The following is a 26,115-nucleotide window of genomic DNA, read 5'->3' on the forward strand; positions in this document are numbered from 1 at the left end:
GGCAACTGAAGACTTCAATGAGTTTGTAGAGGGAAGCAGTCCCTTCATGATAAACTTTATTACAGTTTTGCTAGAAGTACATAATGTAAATAGTTTTGAAGTTGGAAAAAATCTGGGTGTCATTTGTTGCAACTCATGTTAATCATGGCCATACAATAGTGAAATATATTCAAATTAACATTTAAAAATATGTTTAAGTCAACGTCCTAAATCGTTTGTGATTCGAAAAGAAGAGCTAAATGTTAACTCCTTAATACAATGCCCCCTGTCATTTAAAAATTACCTTGCGTTCCAATATGAAGACTATTCGGTACATGGATCCATGTGGATATCATTAATAAAAATGGTAACTTAAGTGTATTTTATACCTTGACTCTCTTTTATAAATAAACAATATGTTTATTTTAGTGACATGGTTTACAAATATTTAAGTGTTAGGAGTTCTTAACTGAAGAGATTGAAGGCCATTTATCTGCCCAGTAAGCTCAGATCCTTTTAAGATGGATTAAAAGACTTGCAATATTTCCTCAGCTCATCTTTGACCTCTACCTTCAAGCTCTTGGCCCTTCACTCTTCCCACTAGTCACCTCAGAAACCTTGTATTTCCTTGGCCAGGCTGGAACATCTCAAAATGTCACCTTCACACACTGTCCAGTATTCTCAATTATACTCTATTTTATGATTAACTTCCAATTACAAGTCATGTGTTGACAACAACACCCTCCTCATGACTGTCCCCAGAGGCATAAACATTGATCAGAGTGCAGCAGTTCAATAGACGTCAGTTTTGGCCCTCAGGGTTAAACACAGTGGAAAGGAGAGTTATAGTGTCTTATTCTCTTCCTGTTGCCGTGAAGAAATACCCAGCAAAAGCAACTTAAGGGAGAAAAGATGTATTATTCTGACTCACAGGTCCAGGTATCGTCAGTCCATCTCACTGGAAAGCCAAAGTCATAGGAGCCTAAAGCAGCTGGCTACGTTGTATCTAGTCAAGAAACAGACCAATGAATGCTCACTAGCCTTCAGCTCTTTCCATTTTCCAGCCCAGGTTACCCTACCAAGGGAATGGTTCCACCTGTACTCAACACTGGTCTTCCCATATAAAGTAATGAAATTGTGATTACCCCTCACAGGCATGCCCGGAAGCTTATCTCCTTTATGATTCTAGACCCTGTCAAGAAGACACCAACCAAACTGTAATGACAACAAACCTTGGTATAGTCTTGGGACAGCCTAGTACTATCCTGAAATCTTGATTACACAAAGCCCCAGCAAGGACACATATATTGTTTGACAAAAACTTTTCCTGGGGTGACACAAGCACACATGTCTATTCACCCCAGATAGGGAACCCACTCCAGACCAAAGTACAGATACCACTGAAGTCCACCTTGGCGAGTCAGTTTTTGTGGTTACTCCGAGGAGTAGGATAGGGGTTAGTTACAGGAAGAGAAATTGCTCCAAGACAGCTGCATCACTAAAGCCCACCCCAGTACAACAGCTGGAAACTGGGATTACAGAGCTGGCAGGTAGCTCAATGGGTTGGTGTGTCCTTTACAGGTGACTTAGTTGATTCAAACCTCTTCCAGGCAGCTAGACTGGTTTCTGCTTCTCCCAGGCAGCTTGTCTTGTCTGACAATGACTCTCAAAAGTTCTTATTGTTCAACTCTTGGGAGGAGGATTCTAGTCAATTTCAGGAACTTCCTGAAGCTGTTTTGACGTGTTTACCTTCTGACTTAAAGAGCTTCCTGCAGGGTGGAATGTTTCAGTCTCAGAGGAAACTGCTATAAAATACTTGGAAATAAAACGCAGATGGTCAAACTTGCCAACCAAGCCCCTTTACCCACTGTGGCATTTAATCAGCTTCCATTGAAGATTTGTCAACTTTGAGGAGCACAACTGGATGCACATTGGCACTCTAGGTGACTAATAGAGCCAGGCTGCAGCCTTTTCTGTCTAGTGCCAGTCCCTGTTCTCCTACAGGAAGTTTAGTGACACACCGTTCAGTAGTACTATGTGTTTGTTTATAAAAAGGCAAGTGATTGCTGTTAGATTAGCTTTAGCTATGAAGCAGGGAGTTTTTTGTTTTTATTTGTTTTTCCAGACTGGGTTTCTCTGTGTAATATCCCTGGCTGTCCTGTGCTTGCTTTGTAGACCAGGCTGGCCTCAAACTCACAAAGATCCACCTGGCCCTGCTTCCCAGGTGCTAGGATTAAAGGCATGTGCCACTATGCCCCAGGGGTATTTTTTTAATGGTTATGGAGGAAGTGCCATTATAGGAGATTTACTTTGGAAAGAACTGTGCCTGGCCATCTTGCTACCCAATCTTTGGTTCTGCCAAGCTCGTGTTCCTGTGCCAATATGCTCTATGGCAAGACTCCTCCTGGGGAGACGCAACAACACACAAGTCTACTCACCCCAGATAGGGAACCCACAACAGATCAAAGTACAGACATTGCCAAAGTAATTTGGTATACCAATGGGGGAGTGTTTACTTATAGGAACGGAAGTGACATCACCAAACCCCACCCCAGCATGAATGACAGCTCACAAAGCTGGGAACCTGGAGCATACTGCACTTCCTTCAGGGACCTAAAGAGGTCGGAGAGTGTCTCTTCATTACCACAGTTGATCTAAAACTCTTCCAGGCAGCTGGGCTGGTTTCTTCTTCCAGGCAGCAGGTCGGATTTTCTTTGCAGCTTTTCTCCCCTAGAAATACTTTTTGTTGTTGTTGTTTTTAGCTCAGCTTCCCTGAGTCTCTTGAGTCTTTGTAGCTCTGTTAAACACTAGTATCGCAGAAGGGCTCTCTGATTTTATTGTTTACTCTGGCAGGGGGCCACATAGTGAATCTGGTCAGTTTCAGTGACTTCCTGAAGCTAATTTGTTTACCTTTCTGCTTAAGGAATGAATGTTTTAATCTCTGGAAGAAACTATCTGTATTCTAAAAATTAGAAATCTGAGCTAGGAGAGCAGTTTATCAATTGGCAAAGCCAATTTACCAACTGGCAAAGCCATGGTACACCAGTTACCACAAATGAGTTTAGGCTATTATTGAGATCTATGGAACTGAACTATGGGATATGTATTTTTTCTTTTGATGTCACAAGATTTTTGTTTTTACTGTGGTATTATTATTGACATGTAATTTATTTTCTCTTTAGATAGAGTTAGACTGAATGGAGTTGGGTTTTTTTTTTTTTTTTTCTGTTATGAAAAATGTGGCACCATCTGTTAGTTTATCAAGAATTAACTGTCTGGTTCTCTGAGGGTCTAAAGCTCAGCTTTAGAAGAAATGGCCAAATAGTCTTCTAAAGTGGTTGGGCAAATTCAACCTCAAACCTGGGATAAACGGCTGCTAACTGCTGCAGATTTTCACTGATAGTTGGTATCTATAGTTCTTAATTTTGTAGCTAATCTGGAGGATGTTTAATGGCATCTAACCATGGTTTTAGTTGCCATTTCTCTGATGCCGAATGATACTGAAATGTTTTTTTTTTTTTATGTATATTGACCATAAACTTCATTATTCTGTGAAGTTTTTGTGAAAGTGATTTGCCAATTTACAATCAGTTTACAGGGATGGGAAAGAGCTCATCCATTTGCTGCCTACAACAGAAGCATCAGGACATGAGTTAGGGCTCCCAGAACTCACATGAAAAGGTAGACAGACTGGCACATCATGCCTGTAAGTCCAGCACTTGGGGGCGAGGCCCGTATACAGGTAGGTCCCTGAAGCTTATTGATCAGCCAGTCTAGATAAGATGATGAGCCTTGGGTTTTACCCAGAGAATCTGTTTCAAAAACAAACAAACAAACAAACTGGAGAGCAATCAAGAAATGACACCCAGCATCAAGCTCGGGTCTTCACATACACAGACACACATATCCGCACTAACAAGTACACACATCACACATACACAAACCAAGACACTGAGGGCAAGAAAAGAAACTTTATCTGCTAAACATGGATCCATTGATCCATTATCCCGCTCTCACTGTGCAGCCCTGGCTCACCTCAAAGTCCCTATCCTCCTGCCTCTGCCTCTTAAGGGCTGAGATGGCAGGTATGTGCCACCATGCCGACCTGGTGGTTTTTATAATCATATGTTGCACACGTGTCTTTTTTCAAATGATAAGCTCCTCCTCCATGGCCTGGCTTTTCGTCCTCTTAATGTCTCTTTTGACTTCCATTAAGTTTTACATCATACTGGAGTCTAAATAATCAATGATTTCCTCCACATGTAATGTTTTTGTGAGCCATATAGATTTATGCCCATCTCTCACAACACACAAACCTTTGCTTATGCTATCTTTATTGTTTTGACATTCACTTTTACTTCTGTTGATTTTGAACTGATTTTTGTGTATGATGTTAGGTAAGATTAACTTTTTTTTTTTTTTTTTTTTGATACACGGCTGGGTAATTATCTAGCAACGCTGATTAAGAGCCATCATTGTCCTGTAATATTTTAGAGGCACCATTAACACAATTCAAATGACAATATAAACCTGAGTCTAAGCCTCTATTCTGTTCCTATAGGCTGTTTGCCCCGCTGTGAACCAGTACTACTTTTGTTTTTATTTACACGTCTGTGTGTCTGTTTGAGTGTCTGCCACTTATGTATAGGTACCCTTGGAAGCCAGAAGAAGGTGCCAGAGCCCCTGGTGCTGAAATGAGTGCTAGGAATTGAACTTGGGTCCTTTGTAAGAGCAGCAAGCAGTCCTAACCTCATCTGTCTCTCCAGACCCAACACTACACCTTGAACACAGTACAGTTTTGCAGTAAGTCTGGACCTTCAAAATTCAAGCAGGTTCAACTACTTTTCTAAAGTTACCTTTCCTGCTATGTATTTTTAGATTTTTTTTTCCTTCTAGTTATTTTGGTAGTAAATAGTATGTTGAGAATAACTTATTTTTGCCCCCACTACTCCAGTTTTATTTCCTCCTGTCATTTATATACACAATGTCTCAGTTGATGTTTGTTTCTATAGGGCTTTGGGATCTGTCTTCACAGCTGTTCACCCTCTCTCATTTGAACTGATGTTGAGTTCGAGTCACATTTACAAGTAATCGGCGGTTTCACTTTGCCTTCAACATTCCTCATTCTTCTTCTTTTTTTTTTTTTTTTTACATTTTTTATTAATTTATTCATATTACATCTCGATTGTTAGCCCTTCCCCTGTTTCCTCCCATTCTTCCCTCCCTCCCACTTCCCCCTTCTCCCCTCCCCTATGTCTGTGATTGAGGGAGACCTCCTCCCCCATATATGCTCTTAGAATATCGAGTCTCTTCTTGGTAACTTGCTATCCTTCCTCTGAGTGCTGCCAGGCCTCCCCATCCAGGGGACGTGGTCAGAAAAGGGGCACCAGAATTCGTGTGAGAGTCAGATCTCACTCTCCACTCAACTGTGGAGAGTGTCAGGTTCCTCGGCTAGGTCTTGGTAGGGATTCGAAGTTTAATGCCTATATTCTCCTTGGCTGGTGCCTTAGTTTGAGGAGGACCCAGGACCCAGATCTGCCTGTCATAAAGTTCTTCTTGTAGGTTTCCAGGACCCTGTGGGTCCTACTATTTCCCTATTCTTCCATACTACTCTTGCCTAAAGTCTCAATAGGATGTCCTCTCCTCTGACCCACTTTCTTGGAAAGTAAAGTTTTTCATGGTACGTATCCCTTGGACTAGTGTTTTGATATAAGTGAGTATATACCGTTTGTCTCTTTTTGCTTCATTATTCTTGATGCTCGACAGTTTTATTGCATTGAATCTGTGTACTCTAGCTGGTCTTCCTTTTTGAGACACAGTCTCCCACAGCCCAGGCTCTTTGAAAGAACGTCACTGTGTGCAGTTTTGCTTAAGCACTGTTCCCCATTCACAATGTCTCTAACAATGATGTGGGACTTCCACACAGGGGACAAAGCTCCCTTTCCATATTTGTTTGTGTAGTCAATGGTTTAGGCAACCAAACATCGGTACAGCGGACATCAATACAGACTCACAGATGGTTTTATGCTTTGGCTTATGACCCAATGCTGTTCTGTAGTTGCTCAAGCACTCCGGCTTTGGTCTTAGAAGTGTCAGCTGATGCCTGCATCCTTTTGACGGACTTCCATCGCTGTGTTTTTAGAGGCTATGCTCTTGTGTTCTGACCCTACAAGATACTCTGGACTCATCTTGCATGTTGCCTCCCTCACTTTTAGAAGGACCCCTGGTGTTTTTTATGTGAGGTCAGTGTACAAAACCAAGATCTGGGTGTCAGCTGCGCTTGGCTACATGTTCTGGGCATCAAGGCATCTTGCTAAAAGCCCAAGTATTGTCTCTTTCTGTGCTTCTACATCATCCCGTCCATTCTTTCTCTCTACACTGCATAAACAGTTAGTTGAAGGGCATCAAGTTGCCCATCATGTCTCACAATTCCCGCTTGGCTCACAGTTTCCTCCTCTTCCTCCTCTTCCACCTCCTCTTCCTCATCTTGTTCATCTTGTCATTTTCTGTAGCACTCTGTTCCCATTTGATAAGATCCTGTTTCTAATCCATATTTTTATTTGATTTGGAAAACGGTTTCACTAGTATATCTTCTCAAGATTTGTAAACAAGATATATATATATATATATATATCCCTTTTTATTGTTATCTCACTCAAAAATTGGCTCCCTACCTCAGCAGCTGGTGGCTTTGCTGAGTTCCTGGCCCCCAAGCCTTGAGACTGGGTTGGGTTGCTTTTCTTTAAAGCAGAGCTTCAGACCACTGCTCAGCAACTGTTCTACTCTTTTGGTTTCCTCCATTATGTTTACTGTATAAGCTGGCAGTGAAGGGCCTGCTTTAGTCCCAGGTAAGTAATGAGTTGGTCCCCATGCAGACTTCCTCAGCAGACACTTCCCCTCTTTGGCTGAAAACTTCAAGATATTGTCTACTTGTATGGTTTCGTTTTTGTTATGCAAATGACATGGGTTTCAATTTTTTCATTAATAATATAGTCTTCTTACAAAATACTTGTATTTATTCTCTTATTCTCGTGTGTGTGTGTGTGTGTGTGTGTGTGTGTGTGTGTGTGAGAGAGAGAGAGAGAGAGAGAGAGAGAGAGAGAGAGAGAGAGAGAGAGAGAGTGTCAGAGATTTATGTTGGAGGTCTTTCTTAGTTTCTCTTCACCCTCTTCTTTGAAACAGGGTCTGTCACTGGACCTGAAGGTCACGAGGTGTCTAGAATGACCAGCTAAGAAGCCCCCAGGAATATGCTGGTCTCTGCCCCACCAGGGCTGGACTACTGGTGCTCATTCTGTTTTTCACATGGGTGCTGGAAGTTGGAACTCAGCTCCTTATGCTTGGAAAGCAAGCACTTTACGCACTGAGCTATTTCCTGGGGCCCTTTCTTTAGTAAGACAAATACGACTACAAACTAGACAGAAATACAAAATAAAATAATGACTGAAGCTGGAGAGGCTAATCCCTGAGTCAGGTAGAATACTGGCAGGGTTGGATCCTCCTAAAGGCTAGCCCCTCACAGACTGTGCTGTGAACCCACTAATACTCGTCACTGTGCAGCCATGGAGAAGAAGTTTGGAACATCACATGTCCAGTGATACTGAGGCAGGGTGAAAGCTACTGGTCTGAGGGATACATTTCTTTGAGATGTATTTGTGGGGACCACAACGCTCACACATGATTGGCCCAGGACAGGTGCCCCAAATGGTGAGGGGGTTATGACACAGATGCGCTGTCTAAAAGTGGGGAACCCTAAACCGCTTCCTGGCATAGCATTCTGGGGATTAAATGACTACTGCAGACGTGACTCACTGTAGTTTGGAAATTCTCAGCTGCAGCCTGCACTTTAAGAAAAATTATTATTATCATCTCTGACTAATGACTAGCAAACCCAAAGTGAAAAAATAACTCTGTGGGAGATGAAGAGAAAGTTCTTTATAAAAAAAAAAAAAAACCCCACTTCATAACGAGCTCAAAGCACAAGAAGACAGAAGTAGAGAAATGCAAGTGGCAAGTCTTAAAATATTAACTGGGTAATTATGCCAATTAACATTTAGTTGTATCTATGTCCACTGTGTTTTTGTCTCAAATAATATGATAGGCAGCCGTTATGGCTAGAGATTTCTGGAAGTTAATAAAAATCACCAAGACAGAACCAATACACTGTCCATTCTTGTTTTTTTTAATTCATGGAGGCTAAATAATCTATCTCCTATTCTGAAATTTATTCCAAATGTAGAGTGAGCCAGGGGTACCCTACATGTTTTCTTCTTTCCTATAAAGTCACTGTTATTTTATTGCATTTCTCACCTGGGCATCTAGTTGAGCCATGCTCTACACAGAAAGGGGAGTAGGATATGATGTTAAGACAGGCCCAGTTTATCCAAATTTCCTGATTTCTAATTTCCTGGTCTCTGATCCTAAAAAGGAGACTGCCCGGTTGTGAACTGGCTTTCCCTTGGCTCCCCAAATTCAGCCACTGAAGTCCAAGTGTACTCTGGGGTCACACTCCATGTTGGAGCTCTGTGGAGGTATAAACTGAGGCAGCAACTAAAGGAGGCAACCCTGAGAGGACCTAAGTACACAGTGGGAACAGACCACAGTTGGCCATTTGATGGGAGTAACAACTGCTGAGGGACCAGTGACCAGGTCTCTTAGTTGGCTAAGAAAAGCCCATCTTAGGGGAACCTGTTACATCACAGAGTGTGGGGGTTATTTCTGTAACCAGTTGTGCAAACTTAAAAAAATTTTTTTTGTTTATTTATTTGTGTGTATGGGTGTTTTGTCTGATTGGATGTCTGTATACCACGTACATGCTTGGTACCTGCGGAGGCCACAGGAGAAAACCAGATTCCCCTGGAACAGGAGTTACAACAGACTATGGTAAGTGGGCATGTGGGTGCTGGGAATTGAACCCAGGTCCTCTGGAAGATCATCCTGTGGGCTCTTAACTGCTAAGCCATCTTTCCCACCTCTCCGTATACAGTCCTGTGAACTTTTCAAGGTTGAATTCTTATTTCCTATGCATTGACTAGATAAACCAGACAAAATGTGACTGGGGACGCAGTTCCTCCTCCTCCTCCTCCTCAAGGAGCCACACCTTGTGATACGACATCTAGGAAGCCGTTCCCAGAATGCTTAGCTGCTGCTAAAATATGGCCTTCTTGACTTCTGTGTGGTGCATGCAAAACTTATGTCTCATTCCTGTGGCTGCATCAGCAATATTTGCTCAGAAAGATTAAAGATGATAAACGCATGAAGCACTTACATTTATGGATCCCCTTCTACAGGAACTCAGCTCTGTCAGTTTCTGTGTAGATTCTGAGAGTCCACTAACACTGCCGAATGAGTGCTCTAGCGTATGCTTGTGATGCGTTCCTGTTAGTAACTATCTATCAGTCAGTTGATGTTTCCGGATCATCCCTCACAGGAACCCCAGTATATTTAATATAGGCAGGCGCACCATTTATGAATGGCAGGAATGACCCTCGTGTGACTTGTGCCACACCCATGGCTGTCCCCGCCCCTCCTCAAGCCTGTACCAGTGTTTTGCGCACGCCTGACGGTACCAAGCCTACCTTGTGCACACTCTCATTTGTGCACTGCCTGTCTCTATGCTGGAGTCCTGGTTTCCAAGAGTCCAAGGGCTCTCGTTCATCTTTTAGCTCATATGAACTCTTTGCACTAGCCTCAACACCTGACAGGTATTAACTGGATGTTGCCAGGAAGGCCTCTCCCTCTGGGCCTCACATATGACAGTGACAAGTGACTCCTGACATTTTAGATACTTTTGGACCATGGTGACAAAATGTTTGGCTTATTTCTTTGCAAGCCCACTTTCTTTTTTTCCATGTATTGATTTGTGTGTGTTCGTGCATTTTTTTAAAAAAATAACCAGGCTGTGATTAAGCCAATTTATTCTTGATTTTCTTAAAATTATATAAATTATAGTTTCCTTTCTATAGTCCAAATTAAAATACATCATTGAAATTAAAGTGAACCTACAGGAGTGCTATTAGCATATTCAAAACCAAATGTTGGTAATAATAGTGTTTACTTACCGAAATTTAGCAGTATTCATTCAAAAACAACATGTAGCCCATAACTGCTATGGATGAAATAATGCACATTGCTTTATGGCTCTGAACTCTAATTAGCTGGCAACAAAACAACTCCTGAGCCTCTTATTAACTATTTCCTTTCTGCTATTTTCTATGTTACCTTAAGCAGAACACCCTTTAGAGCTGTTACTGAACTCCAGGGGACTGGCCTGGCCATGGAAAAAGGCTAATCCACCTTTCTTTCTCAAAGTGAAAAGAGGCCCAGGTGGTTGCCGAAGTTCTCTCTTCCTTCTTAGCACTGCCCCTATTTATATCTGGACGTGGGTTTGCCTCCTTTGTGTGCAAATGCCTTGGCACGAACAAGCCAGGAAACAGGAGTTAATCAAAAAGGATTTCGAGGGAAAAAAATTTCCTCCCAGGATCACCCAGCCTCTTCCTAGGAGAAAACGTGGCCGGCCTGGCCTGAGTCCTCTGTTGGAGAAAGGCCTCTACCACGGGCCTCCATCTCCTATCTCCCTTAGACTGTCATGTACGGCGATGGTTGAGACCACAGCCTTTTGCATGCCTCACAGGTTCGGGGCCAGATGCTAACAGACTGCCAGTGTTGTAGGGGTCCCGAGATAGATGCTACATCGACTGGTACCCTGCAACACACACGAGGACCCTGGGACTCAGAGAGACAAGGTTCCAAAATGAAGTTGTAGGTCCCAAACCTGGAGGATCCATTCGTTTAACAAACTCTGACCCACTTTGTTCTCCACCAGCACCGCCGTGAGCAGTGGGGACTCAGTGACGGTCAAGACGAAGGAGGTCTTTACCCTCGTGGGCCTGAGATTCACTGAACATGGACCCTCAGTGTGGAAATGGAACCTGATAGTGGGCATGGTGACTGGGATTGAGTAGGAAAAAGGCTCATACACCTGAGCAAGACCTGGACACAGGGTGACCAAAAGGTAAGGAGAGAGCAGTGATTCTCAACCTTCCTAATGTTGTGACCCTTTAATATAGTTCATCATGTTGTGGTGATGTGCCCCCCCAACCCATAAAATTATTTTTGTTGCCACCTTGTAACAGTTATTTTGCTACTATTATGAGCCATAACATAAATATCAGTGTTTTCTGATGGTCTTGGGTGTCCCCCATGAGAAGATCATTTGGCCCATAAAGGGGTTGCAACCCACAGGTTGAGAAACACTGGTCTAGACCAAAAGTGCAGCCAGTACATGGATTCTGAGATCAGAGAGGGCCTGGAATACTTAAGGGTTGGGCAAGATTGGTGACCATCAGGGAGATCAGTCCTCTAGAGCAGCATGGAGGATTGGTAGACAGGTATGCAGTAGACAAACAGGTTAGTGTGTGTGTGTGTGTGTGTGTGTGTGTGTGTAATCATAGCCAGAAATGCAAATGATACTGTGACCTTCTCTGAGAATACCATGGCACAGGCTAACTGGGTGTGGAAAAAGCAAAACCATTAAGGCTTTCTGTTAGAAAGCTGCTCAACTTGTCTCCTTCCCTGCCCCCCCACCCCACCCCACTCCACCCTGGTCAGGCTGGTCACCCCAGTTGAGACCCAGCCACACTTAACAGAGGACAATCTCGTGTGCGATTGCACCACCTAATAGCTAAGAGGGTGGCAGTCACCGAGTCAGTGCCAGCCTCATAGAAGTGGGACAAGCGATAGCTCCGGTGGATGAAACTGAGGAGCAGTGGGACCCAGAATTGTCTGCGCCGACCTATGAGGTCAAGATCTGGGCTGGCTACGCATCCGGCACCTTTATGGTGCTCATTCTTTTCAACAAGACACCAGGGGTGTGAACGTGGTCACTCACAGCTGTGGAGAAGAAAACACATGACCTAAATGATAACTGGCCATCCGCCATTGCAGTGTCTCAGGCATTGCACAAGGGTTCACATGCCTGGGCCTCCCCAACCCATACTCGGGCTCCCCGTTTCACAGGCTGAAACTCAAGTTTGGCATCCAGTGCTGTGGCAGAAAAATTCTGCCTCTGCTCCCCCTCTAGCTGTGTGACCTTGGGTAAGTCACCTGAGCTCTTTCAGGTTCACTAGACATCTCTGGGCAGAGGAAAGATGAGCAAGGCTTGTGCATCTGAAAAGCATTCGCATGGAAGAAAGAGGCTTGGAAGTCCACCATGTTGCGTTAGAGAGGAAATGGACCAAAAGCTCCAAACCCCAAAGACTCACTGACAACTGAGATTTTTGTCCATGGAACAGAAAAGGCCAAGGGCTATAGTCCAGTCTATGACTGGTTCTTGCAACACTGTGACTAAGTCCTTTCAAGTCTCCCAGGGAGAAAACAAAATAAAATTCCTAGTGAAAAGGGGGTGGCGGTGTAGTCTATCTGTGAGGAATGCCTTGTTAGAGTAGACACCGGAATGAGTTATCAAAGCAAGTCTGGTATTCTTCCTCCGGTGGCCTTAGGAGAGATACCTACCCAAGTGTGGGTGGAGTAAATGGGATTCTGGCCGAAGCCAAGAGGAAGACGCTACAAAATGAGTCTTCCCTTTTTTTGATTCCTAGAATAAACCCACAAGGTCTTCCAGAGAGTTCTGTTCACTGGCACTTTCCAAGCACTTATGATATCTGCATACAGGAGGTGCTGGGTAAATATCTATTGAGGAGAGTAAGGGACACGGTAAGTGTGTCAGTTTGGAAGTGTTACAAGCCTGTATATGTGCACTCACTAGCTCTGGCTGTTGTGCCTGCTTATCCACAGCCCCTTAAGACAGACCTTGGAGAAAGTGAATCAAGTGTGCTGAGGCTTAAATATTGGTGTGTACCTTTTCCTAAGCTTGCACACTCGTACACGTGCACACACACAGACATGCATGCACACAAGCACTCACACACATAAACATATGCACACACACACACAGAGCTTCCTGTGGACAGGTGAATTTGTCATTATTTGCAAACACATAGTGATGAAATGCCTGTGTGATAGGACACAGCCCTCTGCAAAGGCCTTATTCATCCCCAGTGTTTCTGAGATAACAGATGTAAGGCCAAAGCAACCACTTGGGGCATGTCTACAGTGTTCTTTCATGAGAGACAATCAGAGAAAAGAATCTAAAGTGCTCTCTTTTTTCCCCTTTCTTTCTTCCAAAGCTCCCATGGGCTGTTGCCTGAAAAATCCTGTTTATAAAAAGCAAACTCTGGGCTGGACGTCACCAGGTCCCTTGGGTAAACACTGCCTGTGTGCTTACAAGATCATTGACTGAAACTGTCCTGTGAGTCAGGGATGACCCAAATGAAACCGCATATTAGGCACAGCAGCCTCAGAGCAGAAAAATCACATTCTGTCAATTGTTGGGAGTGTGACTGTGTGTCTAGCCTGTTTTCAGGATCAAGTGAAACAAGAAACAAGAGAAACAATGAACCTCCCCCCCCCATTCTCTGGTGGATCTGTCTTCTGCAATCTGAAAAGTAGTACTCAGATCTGGACCACCCCCTAATCTGAGGAGGGGGAAAAGACAGCACTTGGAAGGAGCCTTAGAGTTTGCCAGCAAGCGAACAGGTCTAGTTCGAAGGCACTGTCTCCATCCTAGGACCCACTGGGCTTCCTTCCCTACAGGGATCCACATTCATTCCTTACAGCCTAGCAACCACCCTGGGTGACAGCCACTAGAGACCTCTCACAGTGCTCTAGCAAAGGGCTGTAGAGTCAAGACACAGCAGTGCCCATCTTGAAGATGAAACAGAAAGACAAGCAAACAAACAAACAAGCAAAACCCCAGATGCTCTGGGAAGGGAGGTGGCATATCTCATTACATAGGCAAGGTAGGGTAAGTACTGGGAGCTGTGGAGTTAGGGCTGCTTGGGTTTATAGCTCGATGACATGCATTGAATTAGAACAGGATGTTGGGCTTTCATGACTTGGTTTCTGCACCTTTAATGTAAATAATAATAATAACAACAACAACGGTATCTGCTTCATAAATGAAGGGCAGAACAAATCAGGCACCATAAGCAGTGGAATGCTTAGTACTCTTGGGTACTCAATAATATACATTACTACTACCACCACTACCACTAGGATCCTTGTTATGGACAGGTAGCCAATAAGTGCAGTTTCCAACCTACTGCTTTCCCCCTTACACAGTTTTTCACTGAGTGCAAGGTTTTTCTGTTCTCTGTCCACATCGTCTTCCCCCCTATATCCCCCACACTATTCTCACTCAAAATAGTAAAGGCTCAAACTGTTGTTCTAAAGCCCATGGCCACATGGGCTGTTACTCAGTGTTACAGCAAGCATGAGGGAATGCCATGCCTCCTTATCTGTGTGGCACATGGTTAAGAAATACCAAGAACCATGGGAATGAAAAGCTGTCCACCATGGAAGGCTAGCGTTCACGTGATAGCAGGAAACACAACTGGCTGCTTCCCAAATCAACCATCAACTCCAAATAACACCATTATTAAGTGACAGAGCAGGACCTGGAAAAGAGGTCTCTGCATTCCTTGCCCTGTGTTCTCTGTGTTCTTCAGGTTCCTTGCCGGTAGCAGGTGGGGAGAAGAATCAGAAGGAAAAAATGGCCTGACTAGGGCTTCCAGGCAGATGTCGCCTTAGTGGTCCTCTGCTAGGGGCCGCTGCATTCACTGTGGTCCCTACACTGACTGCTGAGGGGTGTGTGGCTTCTGCTTCATGCAAAGGGAGATATCTGCTCTTTCTCGAGAGGAGGCTCCTGGGGCGGGGGAGGAGGGGAAGCGGTCCTTGCCATGCTCGGAAGTATGGTATCTCTAAGGGAAACTGTTTGACATAGCAGGCAGGAAGGGCTGCAGAACTAATTAGGAGTTATCTGTGAGAGGTCTCTCTCACTGCCAGAAAGACACTGTGTTCCCATGCAGAACTCCCCTGGCTGGAACAAGGGCAGCAATAAGACTTATGAAGTCAGGTGACTTACATGGTTTAAGAAAACAGTAGTATAGGAAACACAAACTTGCTCCCAGAGCACACCAAGGCAAAGCACGTCCTTTACAGTGGACTGAAATTCACTTTATGTCCCAGACCGGCACAGAATTTGACCTCTTTCTGCTGAGACTGTGAATGGACAACTCATCTCATAGATTTCCAGTCACTGTGATAGTCCCAACCTTTTCCTTGAAGAACAGCACAGTCGGGGTATTTTGATTCCCGGGGGTGTGGGGGGTGGGGGGGGGTGTGTATGTTAACCAGGCCATCTCAAATGTGCAACTGGGGCCTTCTGAGCTTACATGATGTTTTTAGAAAGCTGTATCTGTTTGAAAGTATGTTACAAAAACCTTCTACCTCTGGGATTCTTTCCCTTACTCACAACCTTCTCAGAAATGGTGAGTTCATGATTCTTGGAAGCAGAAGCTCAGAATTTGGGAGAAGTGCCCTGAATCCCTTCCTTCCTCCCTCAATATCTGAAGCAAAGCCATCCTTCTGTTTTTGGTGGGTTGCGTTATCGTATGAGCTCAAAGCACAGCTTTGGGACCAATCGCAATAGCAGAGTCTGTCTTCTGGTTCTGCATCTTGCTGGGCAGACCTGGGCAAGTCGAGGTATCCGCTCTGAAGCCTTCATCCCCTCATGTATGAAACAGAAGAGAGAGAGCAGCCACATTCTTTCAGGTTGGTTCTGAGGAACACAATGATGAACCTAAGGCAGTAGAGTTGTGCCTGGCGCACAGCACTCAGTAATTTAGGAAGTAATTTAATAAGTAACAACTGTTGGATAGTTACTGTGCACCGTCAGTGTGCCAGCAGCTTCCTATCGGTTATATCTAACCATCACAACAACTCGTCGGCCATTTCATTCACTTTCCATTTCACTAACCTAGCCAGAGCAGCTATGATACGGGTAGAAGCGCACACAGCCAGGGAGTGGCAGCATTGAGATCTGAATGGAAGAGCAGAACCCATCACCGCCATCATCATCATAACCATAATAAATGGTGACACTCTTGGCGAGACTATTCAGTTGAAGTATGAAAATGTTTGTGTTTAAATGCTATGAAACAATTGCCTTGGCATCGATGCTCTGTTGCCTGATCCTTTTATAAACATAAAACCAAAAATTTCGTCAGTCAGTCAGATGTTAGTTGGAAAAGAAAAAGGAATTCACTTCTCATAACCTGGTAATATAAACAGGCTAGCAAAATCAAACATGGATGGGTTCCCTAGCTGTAATCACCTTCATTTTTCATTCTACAATGCACCATACATGGAATATATAAGTGGGAGGAGTAAAGTCTACAAAAGCACAAAGTGAGATGATTTAGGAGCGTTTGGTTTTGAGCTCTTATGATCAGCCAGACCGACACTGTCATTTGTTAAGTTAGGCCTTGAATACATTTCAGTGCACCTGTCTTCAACAATCGTGCAAATGGGTACATCCATTCACCTGTTTTGCTTAGTTTTTGGTTTTTGTTTGGTTTTTTAAAACCAGAGACAGTGAGTGATCTGCAGATTCGACACGATGCTTCTCTGCTGCGCTTATACACACTTCCATTTTTATGTGGGACAAAATTCACATTGTCTGTCATTTCCTTATTGACGACTGAGGGATGTGTTTCATTACAGCTGTCACAGAGACGCAATGCTGATGTTTCTGTATGCTCTCCTGGATGAGAGACCACGCTGGCAAGCTCTTATTCATCTGAAGAAACCAAGGGGCAAGAAGAAACCTCAGATGTAAAAAACGTTAACGCCACTATCATTTTCCAGAAAAAAAAAATAAATAAATAACAGAAGAGAAAGAGGTGCACTGTGGGGGATTAAAGCCTTCAAGGATGCTCACAAGACAGCTGGTTATACTGGCTACCCTCGCCCCAATGCCAGGCATATTAGGTTACCTAGAAATGTCTACCCACACTGGACTCTCTCTACACAAACATACCTTGCTTTCTCCTGTCCCGAGGCCTTCCTACACCCGCTTTCTCTCTGAATCATTTTTTCTACGGATCTTAGGCCCAGTCCTTCAGATCTGTGATTTATGAGGTCCACGGCCATGAAACTCCACTGGATCGTTTGTCTCTTCTTTTTTTGTTGTTGTTGTGTAGAGCAAATACAGTCACCATGATGATGCGTTCGCATTACGTGCCAGGCAAACTCCTTGGGGTTGGGAACTGGACCTGGCTGCGGGCACCATCCTATCTCTAGAGTTTGGTACAGAACTGTGCCAGAAGCAGGGTAGATCTTCCAGAAACATTTTAAAAGGCTCTGACCACCCGCTGCTTGAGCCAGCATTGATATACCCACAAAATATGACCATAAGGGTCTTCTCCTGTCCTTATCATTTATGTCATTGACCCATCTCAGCTTTGGCTTTTAAAGCTGTGTGGGGCATGACCTGAACTAGGCTTATAGCCCACAGGTTCGCCGTTTGTCACCAGGTACTGGGTGTAGAAAACTGTTTACCAGTTTCCCCAGCACCTTTATTATGATGTGGCAGTCAGCATTCATCTGGTTTTTCAAAGACCACAATGCTCTGTGTCATCTGAATCGGAGATCTAGTCCTTGCTAGTGTCTACAGTAGAAGGGGGTTCGAACCAGCAGTCACAGGCGGGATGGAAATGGCATCACAGAAGGGAGAGCCCGTGAAGATTGTCAGACATGTTTCTTTGTACACCAGAATGCATGTGGCAAGTTATCTGATGTGTCCCTTGAGTAGCTGTCATCGTGTTACCACGCTGTGAGCAAGAACTACAGGACTGGAAGAGAGTCTAAAACCGCCCTCCCAAGGCACTCCTGGGGACCTTCCAGCTGCCTCCCAGCTGCCCATACGTCACCTCATTCCCACCCAAGGAGCAAGCCTGCCTCTCAGAAGCCTTCTTGCTTCCTTCTGCTTCCTCTGGACTAAGCAAATGAGAGCCTGGCATCGAGTTACTCTTCTTGACTCTTGATATGTTTTGGAGTACTTGACAACTCTGTATTTCTATATTTAAAGTCATTTTGTTGTTATTTTTACCTAAACACTAAAAGTTCAAATGCTTCGAGGTAGGGACCCTGGTTTCACCTTTGTATTCCACTCCCACGGTCTCTTGGAGGGGGGGGGTTCTTCCTTTCCTCAGCACAGAGGCATAGCCCTGCCTTCCTCTGACCCCTCCTTGCCTCCAGGAAGGATACTGTGGGGTTGGGTTCTCTTAAGACAGCAGCATTAATATGCTGGTTTTGTGCCAGCTTGGTCAATTCTTTCCATCACACAGGTCTGCAGAGTCCCTCCGTTTAAATTCTCCCTCTCCCTGCAGGGGTCCGTCTGTAATAGCCTTCTCTCTCTTGCCTTTCGCCAACCTCCCCCTGCCCCCACCTCAGCTTTACTTTTCCTCTGAAGTGCCAAAGCAAGATGCAATTGATGAAGGCGATGCGTTCTTCCCCACTGGGTTGAGCCAGACTTTCACCGGTCAGCCACCGATCTTCTCAGAGAGTTTTGGGCACCCCACACAGCGACCAGTGCAAGGGACTTGGATTCTGAAGACCCAGTAGCAGGTTGGAACTGGATCAAAGCACCAACTGCGTGACTTGAGGCAAGTGCTTTTAGCTTTTCTGAACTCATCTGTTCACGTAGTCTACACTGTGGCTGGCTTGAAATATGTTCCATTATCTAAGCTGCCCATATTTAAGAGTTTGTACTCAAAGAGTCATTCTTCTTTTAAACAAGGAATGGAGAAAGGAGTGGGGAGAAAAAAAGTAAAAAGGTAAGGCGACTAGAAGCTATCACAGAACACGCGTTCCCCGCGGATGTTCTGGAAGAGCTGAGAGCGAGCCTGGCCAGCGAGGCTTCCGGCAGCTAGCTTCTAATAGCACCTATCCCCTCCCCCACGCTGTTGCTCTCCAACAGCTAGGTCCAGCGAAGGTTTTAGGGGAGGGTGAGAGTTCTTGGAAGGCTCAGCTTCCATAGGCTATACGCCCCCCTCCACCCCCGGCTCTCGGCCCCCTTTGTAGACTCCTTGATGGTGCGAACCTCTTCTCTTACCCCCACTGGCCTCCTGCGCGAAGGTTGGTAGCGGCAACTCGCCAGCTTCCCGCGCTCCAACTCTACCCTCGTCGGGTATTCTGCCCTCGGCTGGCTCACTTCTTCTGATTCTCTCCGCCGGCCGGGAGCTCCCCCTCCGGGCTGCGCTGAGGTGGCAGCCTGCAGGGTTGGCGACAGCGCGGGGGAGAGGGGCGGCTGCTTGCAATCCTCCCGCCCACGTGCACCGACGGCAGCGAAGCACCAGCAGTCGCCAGGCCCGCGCTTGCCGCGGGTGGGTGCTTCACCTCTGGGGCTGGAGGGAGACCGTAACTCGAGCCCCACCGTCGGGACCTCTATTTGCATAACCCGACACCCCCCCTTTCTTCTCGACCCAGGCTGGAGATGAGAGTCGGGCTCCCCTCCGAGGCGTCGTCTTGCCTGTGGTCAGCGCGAGGGCCGCGGGACCGGCCGGAGCGCAGGCGGAGCGGGCTGACGCACGTGGTAAGAGCGCAGCTATTTTTTCCTTTTTTCCTCGCTTTGAAATAGGGCTTGGAAGGGTTTTTCAGAGGTGGGACACCAAAAAGAGGTCTACTCTCGTCGAGCTTTCTCTCCTCTCTCCTCTGAATTTGATCCCCAATTGGAAAGGAGAGGGCGTTCCAGCGCGATCGAGAAACTTTCCCAGATTTGCTTTTGGGCATTTGAAGTCAGGGCGAGGGCTATTCCCAGGAGAACAACTTTCGCGGCTGGCATGGGGAGAAAAGTGCTTCTCGGAGATCGGCACGGAGCCAGCTCTCGGTGGCCTTTGGGCTTCCCTGACCACCGTACTCCAAGCCAGGCAGGAGTTGGCGCGCTGTGGCCGCGGGCACCGCAGGTGATCGGCGTAAGAGCGCCTGCAGAGCCGCGCTCCCTCCACTGCGTGGCGCCGTGGCTCCTGCCCGCCGGCTATCCTCGGTGCTCCGTGTAGCCAGAGCAAGAACGAGTCGGGGCCCGGCCGGATCCCTTCTCCGCCGGAGTTTAGAGCTGAGAAGGACAGGGCAATTTCCCAGCCTGAGTCAAAGATCTAAGGCTACGCAGGTCCGGGAGCCTCGGGCTTGTGAACTCGGCTGTCGCGGGAGCGCGTCTGGTGTGGGCTGGGCGCGTTGAGAGCCGAGTGTCCAAAGAGCCAGCTGGCGCCACTGTTTAGATCTCAGAAAAGTTTTTGAGAATTTAACAGAAAGGTTCATACCGGAAGGGTTTGTTTGTTTGTTTGTTAAGGGAAACACGTGCGGGGCCACGGAAACGCGAAACTGTCTTATTTGTTGTCAGCACAGAGCAGGCTTTCTAAGCAAGGGAGACCGGGACTATTCCTGGGGTAGACCTTAAGCGCGGGCGGTAAGATGCACCCCCGAAAATTGTATACACATAGGGATGGGGCGGGGTAGTGGAGCTTGGTGGATTGTGAAGATGAGGACAGTGTCTTCTTGGGTGTCCTGTCTGTCGCCTGGGGACTCTCATGGCTAGGCGGGCGCACACACGCGCGCTCTGTCAAGAGGGATGTGTGTAGAGTAAGGTGTGTGGGGGTGTGTGTAAGCGGAGGAGGGATAGTGTGTAGCGGAAGTGGGGCGTATGTGAGTGTGTGCCTGTGTCTGTGTGTGTGTGTGTGTGTGCGCGCGCGCGCCGGACAGAGTGAGCGTCCAAGCCTCCATCTGGTTGCCCCCACGCAGCAGACCGCCCAGACACGCCGGGAAGGGCGCCCGCTCTGCGCAGCAGCTGGAGTAGGAGGAGGGGAGCGCGCGGGCTGAGGAAGGGGGAGCTCGCTTGAAGCTCCCGCAGCTCTTCTGCTCCATATTCTAACTCTAACCCCTACCCTCGAGTTACCCAAAATACTTAAACAAACAAACAACCCAGACCTGTTCCGTTTTCGCTCTTGTATAAATAGCACAGACTTTCCAAAAAAGCAAGACCGCATTCACTCTTATCACCAGACACTACTTTCCACCGTGTAATTCAGAAAAAGGCAGTCAGCTTCCGTGAATGCGGGTAGCTTTTTTCTTTCTTTATTCTTTCTTTTTTTTTTTCTTCTTCTGTCTCTTTTTTGCTTGCGGTTTTGAGCTGCCAAGAAAGTGAAGGAGGGGTTTGACTGTAGTGTCTCGGCTCCGCTCGGTTTCTTTCCGAAGTTTAATTTTCCGGAATGGCTCCCAAACAAGGGCTGGGGAGGCGGAGCCGCCACTACCGGATCTTCTCCTTTTTTGGAAAGTCTCGAAGAACCGGAATTCCTCCCTGCCCCAAGAGACAGAGCTGCCACCTCGGCCCGCGCGTTCACCCGCGGCGACCGCGCCAGGGTCAGCGATCACGCCTTCCCCCGTCTGAACTCTGCAGCCCGGGGTCCCGGCTGCAAGCAGGGGCCGAGAGCCCCAGACCTGGCATGGTGTCTACCGGCTGCGAGCCGTTTCTCAGCTAGCTCCCCGGAGCCCGCGCAGCCAAGCCCGTATGCAAATTGGCCATGTGACGGCAAAAACTGCCTGGCCCAGCCCTGTTCCTCAGTCCATATATGGGCAGCGACGTCACGGGTATTGAAGACCTGCCCATAAATACTCGGAGCCTAACACTTTCCGTCTGAGAGAGCAGCGATTGATTAATAGCTGGGCGAGGGGACACACTGACTGTTATAATAACACTACACCAGCAACTCCTGGCTCCTCAACAGCCGGATCACAGGCAGGAGAGAGTCAGTGGCAGATAGCCATTTTTCTTCCTTAAGAAGCCAACAACTTGCTTGCTAGTTTTATTTCTGTTAGAAATTTTTTTTTGTGTGTGTGTGGTGGTGGTGGTGGTGGTGGTGGTGGTCTTTTCTAAGTGTGGAGGGCAAAAGGAGATACCAACCCAGGCTCAGTCCAACCCCTCTCCAAAAAACGGCTTCTCTGGCACTCCAGGTAGCGAGGGAGTTGGGTCTCCAGGTTGTGCGAGGAGCAAATGATGACCGCCAAGGCCGTAGACAAAATCCCAGTAACTCTCAGTGGTTTTATGCACCAGCTGCCTGACAATCTCTACCCGGTGGAAGACCTCGCCGCCCCGTCGGTGACCATCTTCCCCAATGGTGAACTGGGAGGCCCCTTTGACCAGATGAACGGAGTGGCTGGAGGTAAGCCGCGTGCCCGTCTTTGGAACTGGTGGGTGGGGGCGGTGGGTGTGCGGGGCTTGGAAGGGAGAATGGAGACTTGAGGTGGACGACGCTGACCACACTGGCTCTGAAGACTGGAAGTGAGTGCAGGAGAAATGGGAACGAACAGGGACCAGGGCTTAGCGGGTTGTGCGCGCGGGCAACTGCACCTGGTCACCAAAACCTACTGGCAAGCCTGCGGCCCGGCCCGCCCAGCTTAGGCTGGGTATAGGGTTCAAGCGGCACTCCTCCTGGGTTTCCAGGCTGGAAGTAGGTCCACTAGCGGGTCTCTGGGCTTCTGGGGTAGGGTTAAAGTGACAGGAAAGTTCGGGAGTCAGGGAGAGAGCTGCGCGTCTGGAGAGCGAAGTGGCAGCAGAGCGCTTAGGAAGCGCGCGGGCAGCGCTCTGAGTAGAGTCCACTCCGGGTGGATCTCGGAGCGCGTTGCGCTTCGAGTGCGGCTGGGAGGCACCACCCCACTAGCGCATCGTCCCACCGTGTATAGGGTTAGCCAGACGAGGTGGCGGAGGAAGGCAGGTAACAGAGGGAAGCAGGCGCAGTCACTAGAGTGCTCCTGGTTCCCTGGCTATGCTGTGTAAGGTCGTCTCCCTCAGACTCCGCGCCTTCCTCGAAGCTCAGGCTCTGATCTTGGGCTAGGGGCAGGGACGCGCGGGTGTCCGGCACAGCTGAGGGTGTTGGGAAGGAAGGGAAACCTAGACTCCTTCCCCCGCAGCCCCGGTTCCCACTGTCAGTCGTCAATTGAAGCGCAGCGGGAGAGGGAGGGGGGAGATGGCACCAGGAATTAGCAGCAGGAACATCACCCACCCACTTACCCGTTCTGGGGTTCCCCTCTCCCGGCGGTTGGCATCTTCCCTGCACCGCCTGGGATTGGTAGGCTCTTCAGTGGTGTCTGTATCATTGCCTAGGCAGTGGGACCACAAAGCGAAAGAGTGGGAGAGAAGTCCAAGGCAGATGGGAAATTGTTTGATAGTGTTGCTATTATTGGGTGTTTTTATTGGGGACTAGAGTCACAGATGGCTGGGGGGTAGAGGGGGAGGGGCACGTCCTGCAGTTTTTGGAGATAGTTTTTTTTGAGTCCCAGACTCTGGTTAATTACTTCTTAAGATCTCCAGGCCTCAGTTTCTCTACCTGTTGACCCTTGCTCCAGACCTAGAAGTGTTAGAATCCTGAAATGGAGATGGCCGTGTGTGTGTGTGTGTGTGTGTGTGTGTGTGTGTGTTTGTTTTTGTGTTTGTTGGTCCTTGCGTGCATTTTCATTATTCCACCTCTTTTCTGCTTTTTCTCTTCCCAGATGGCATGATCAACATTGACATGACTGGAGAGAAGAGGCCCTTGGATCTCCCGTATCCTAGTAGCTTTGCTCCCATCTCTGCGCCTAGAAACCAGACCTTTACTTACATGGGCAAATTCTCCATTGACCCCCAGTACCCTGGTGCCAGCTGCTACCCAGAAGGCATCATCAATATTGTGAGCGCAGGCATCTTGCAAGGGGTCACCCCTCCAGCGTCAACCACAGCCTCATCCAGCATCACCTCTGCTTCCCCCAACCCGCTGGCCGCAGGACCTCTGGGTGTGTGTACCATGTCTCAGACCCAGCCTGAATTGGATCACCTCTACTCTCCACCACCCCCTCCTCCTTATTCGGGCTGTACAGGAGATCTCTACCAGGACCCTTCAGCATTCCTGTCGCCACCCAGCACTTCCACTTCCTCTCTGGCCTATCAGCCACCTCCTTCTTATCCATCTCCGAAGCCAGCCATGGACCCAGGTCTCCTTCCTATGATCCCAGACTATCCTGGATTTTTTCCATCTCCATGTCAGAGAGATCCCCATGGTTCTGCCGGCCCTGATCGAAAGCCATTTTCCTGCCCTCTGGACTCCCTGCGGGTACCCCCTCCGCTCACTCCACTCTCAACCATCCGTAATTTTACTCTGGGGGGTCCCAGTGCTGGGGTCACAGGACCCGGGGCAAGCGGAGGCAGCGAGGGACCCCGACTGCCTGGCAGTGGCTCTGCAGCAGTGACTGGTACCCCCTACAACCCGCATCACCTGCCTTTGCGGCCCATCCTGCGACCTAGAAAGTACCCTAACAGGCCCAGCAAAACGCCAGTGCACGAAAGGCCCTACCCTTGCCCAGCAGAAGGTTTGTGACAGGAGGTTCTCACGCTCTGATGAGCTGACCCGGCACATCCGAATCCACACGGGCCACAAGCCTTTCCAGTGTCGGATCTGCATGCGAAACTTCAGCCGAAGTGACCACCTCACCACTCACATCCGCACCCACACCGGGGAGAAGCCCTTTGCCTGTGACTATTGTGGCCGCAAGTTTGCCAGGAGCGACGAAAGGAAGCGCCACACCAAGATCCATCTTCGACAGAAGGAGCGAAAGAGCAATGCTCCTTCTTCGTCTGCGCCTGCCCAGTCTTCAGCCTCTGGTCCTGGAGGATCTCAGGCAGGGGCCAGCCTGTGCAGTAACAGCACCATTGGAGGACCACTGGCGCCTTGCACTTCTCGGACCAGGACACCATGAAATGAAGCGCCAGCCGACACCAGTTTCTCCATGCCCCAGAGGCCCCCTGTCCGTTGGAGCTGCACAACACTACCACCCTTCCCTGTTCCACCCGTCATGTCGTGATTGTGGGCAAAGGACCTTGATGGAGCCCAGCTCTACCCTACCTTCTCACAAAAGGCCTTCCTAAAACTTAGGCCACTTTACTTTCTTAGGGGAGTTGACTGCCACTCCAAGCAATGGGGAGCCAGAAGAGGTCTGGGTGAGGGGCCTTGGCCTAGAGGGCTGCGGTCTGGTACTGACTGAGCGAGAGATGCCTGACTAGGTTTTGCTAGCCCTTCCCTTTATTTTGACCCTGGATGCCAGGTTTGTTCTGAGACTTTTTCTACAGTAGGTTGGGAGCTGCTGATTCCTTTTGAGCGAGGACAGCGAAAAAGACTAAGCAAAACTTGACACTGCACTTTATGGCTTGGGACTGAGTTGGGGGAAGTTGTACAGTGCACAGGGTCTGGTCTTGGCTGCAGCATTCTGTGGCCCTACAACAGTGAATTGAAGTTTATCTAGCTGTCTCAACCCTTAAGCAATATGTACTAAAAACTCAGAACAGAAGTGCAATGATGGGAGGGACAAAGCAATATTGCTTCTTTTTTGTTGAGAAACAAAGATTATTTTTTCAGTGTATATCTATCCAGATTTTGTGTATTTTTGATGTGCACTGTTCTTCGCCGAGTTCTGAACCTTCGGGAAAAAAATGTAAAGCGTTTATAATCTCTTGAAATGAGTCAAAGGTTAACTTATTTAAAGGGGGATGTACATAGGATGCCTGCATGCAGTTGTGTTAAGTGTCCTCGGTGCCTTGTGTGATGTGGGCAGTGTTACAGGGTCTGCATGTATGTATACAGGATGCCTTACTACGGAAAAAAAAATCACTCCCTGGGTTTATTAAGTATGGCTGTATATTTCTGCCTATTAATATTTGGATTTTTTTAGAAAGTATATTTTTGTATGCTCTGTTTTGTGACTTAAAAAGTGTTACCTTTGTAGTCAAATTTCAGATGAGAATGTGCATAATGTCACGCAGCTGATTTATTAGTTCTTAATAGTTGTGGAAAAATAAACAATCTATTCTAACATAAAACCACTAACTAGAGTTCAGATAATGGATGGTTTATGACTATGGTGTAAATAAATACCTTTCAACAATATTTTTTATTTTTGCTGCAGAAGTCATTCTACGAAGTACTTCTTTGGTAGAACTAAGACAGCTGTTCACATCTGAACTATGCACAAAAGACCACTCGAGCCAGGGGGCTAGCACAGGACCTATGTTTTCCTTGCTAGCCTGTGGCTACCAAGCCTCACACTCTAACCTCCATTCATAAGCCAAGTCTTTGGGGATTTCCCCCCTTGAATTAGTGTAAAAGTAAGGAGGACTTCTGACTCACTGCTCTGTCCCTCGTAACAGCCTGTAGCTTCTCT

General features: G+C 47.3%; 1 protein-coding gene across 1 annotated transcript; it reads left to right on the forward strand.

The window, feature by feature from the left end:
* Positions 1-19,011: 19,011 nt before the first annotated feature.
* On the forward strand, positions 19,012-24,700 carry Egr2 (early growth response 2). The gene is given in 4 exon segments (XM_051153183.1): positions 19,012-19,471; positions 21,983-22,091; positions 23,419-24,272; positions 24,274-24,700. Coding segments are annotated over 4 exon segments (1,446 nt in total). The 5' UTR covers positions 19,012-19,372; the 3' UTR covers positions 24,658-24,700.
* The last annotated feature ends 1,415 nt before the right edge of the window (positions 24,701-26,115 follow it).

Source organism: Acomys russatus, chromosome 11 (assembly GCF_903995435.1).
Source record: "Acomys russatus chromosome 11, mAcoRus1.1, whole genome shotgun sequence".
Classification (NCBI taxonomy): Eukaryota; Metazoa; Chordata; class Mammalia; order Rodentia; family Muridae; genus Acomys; species Acomys russatus.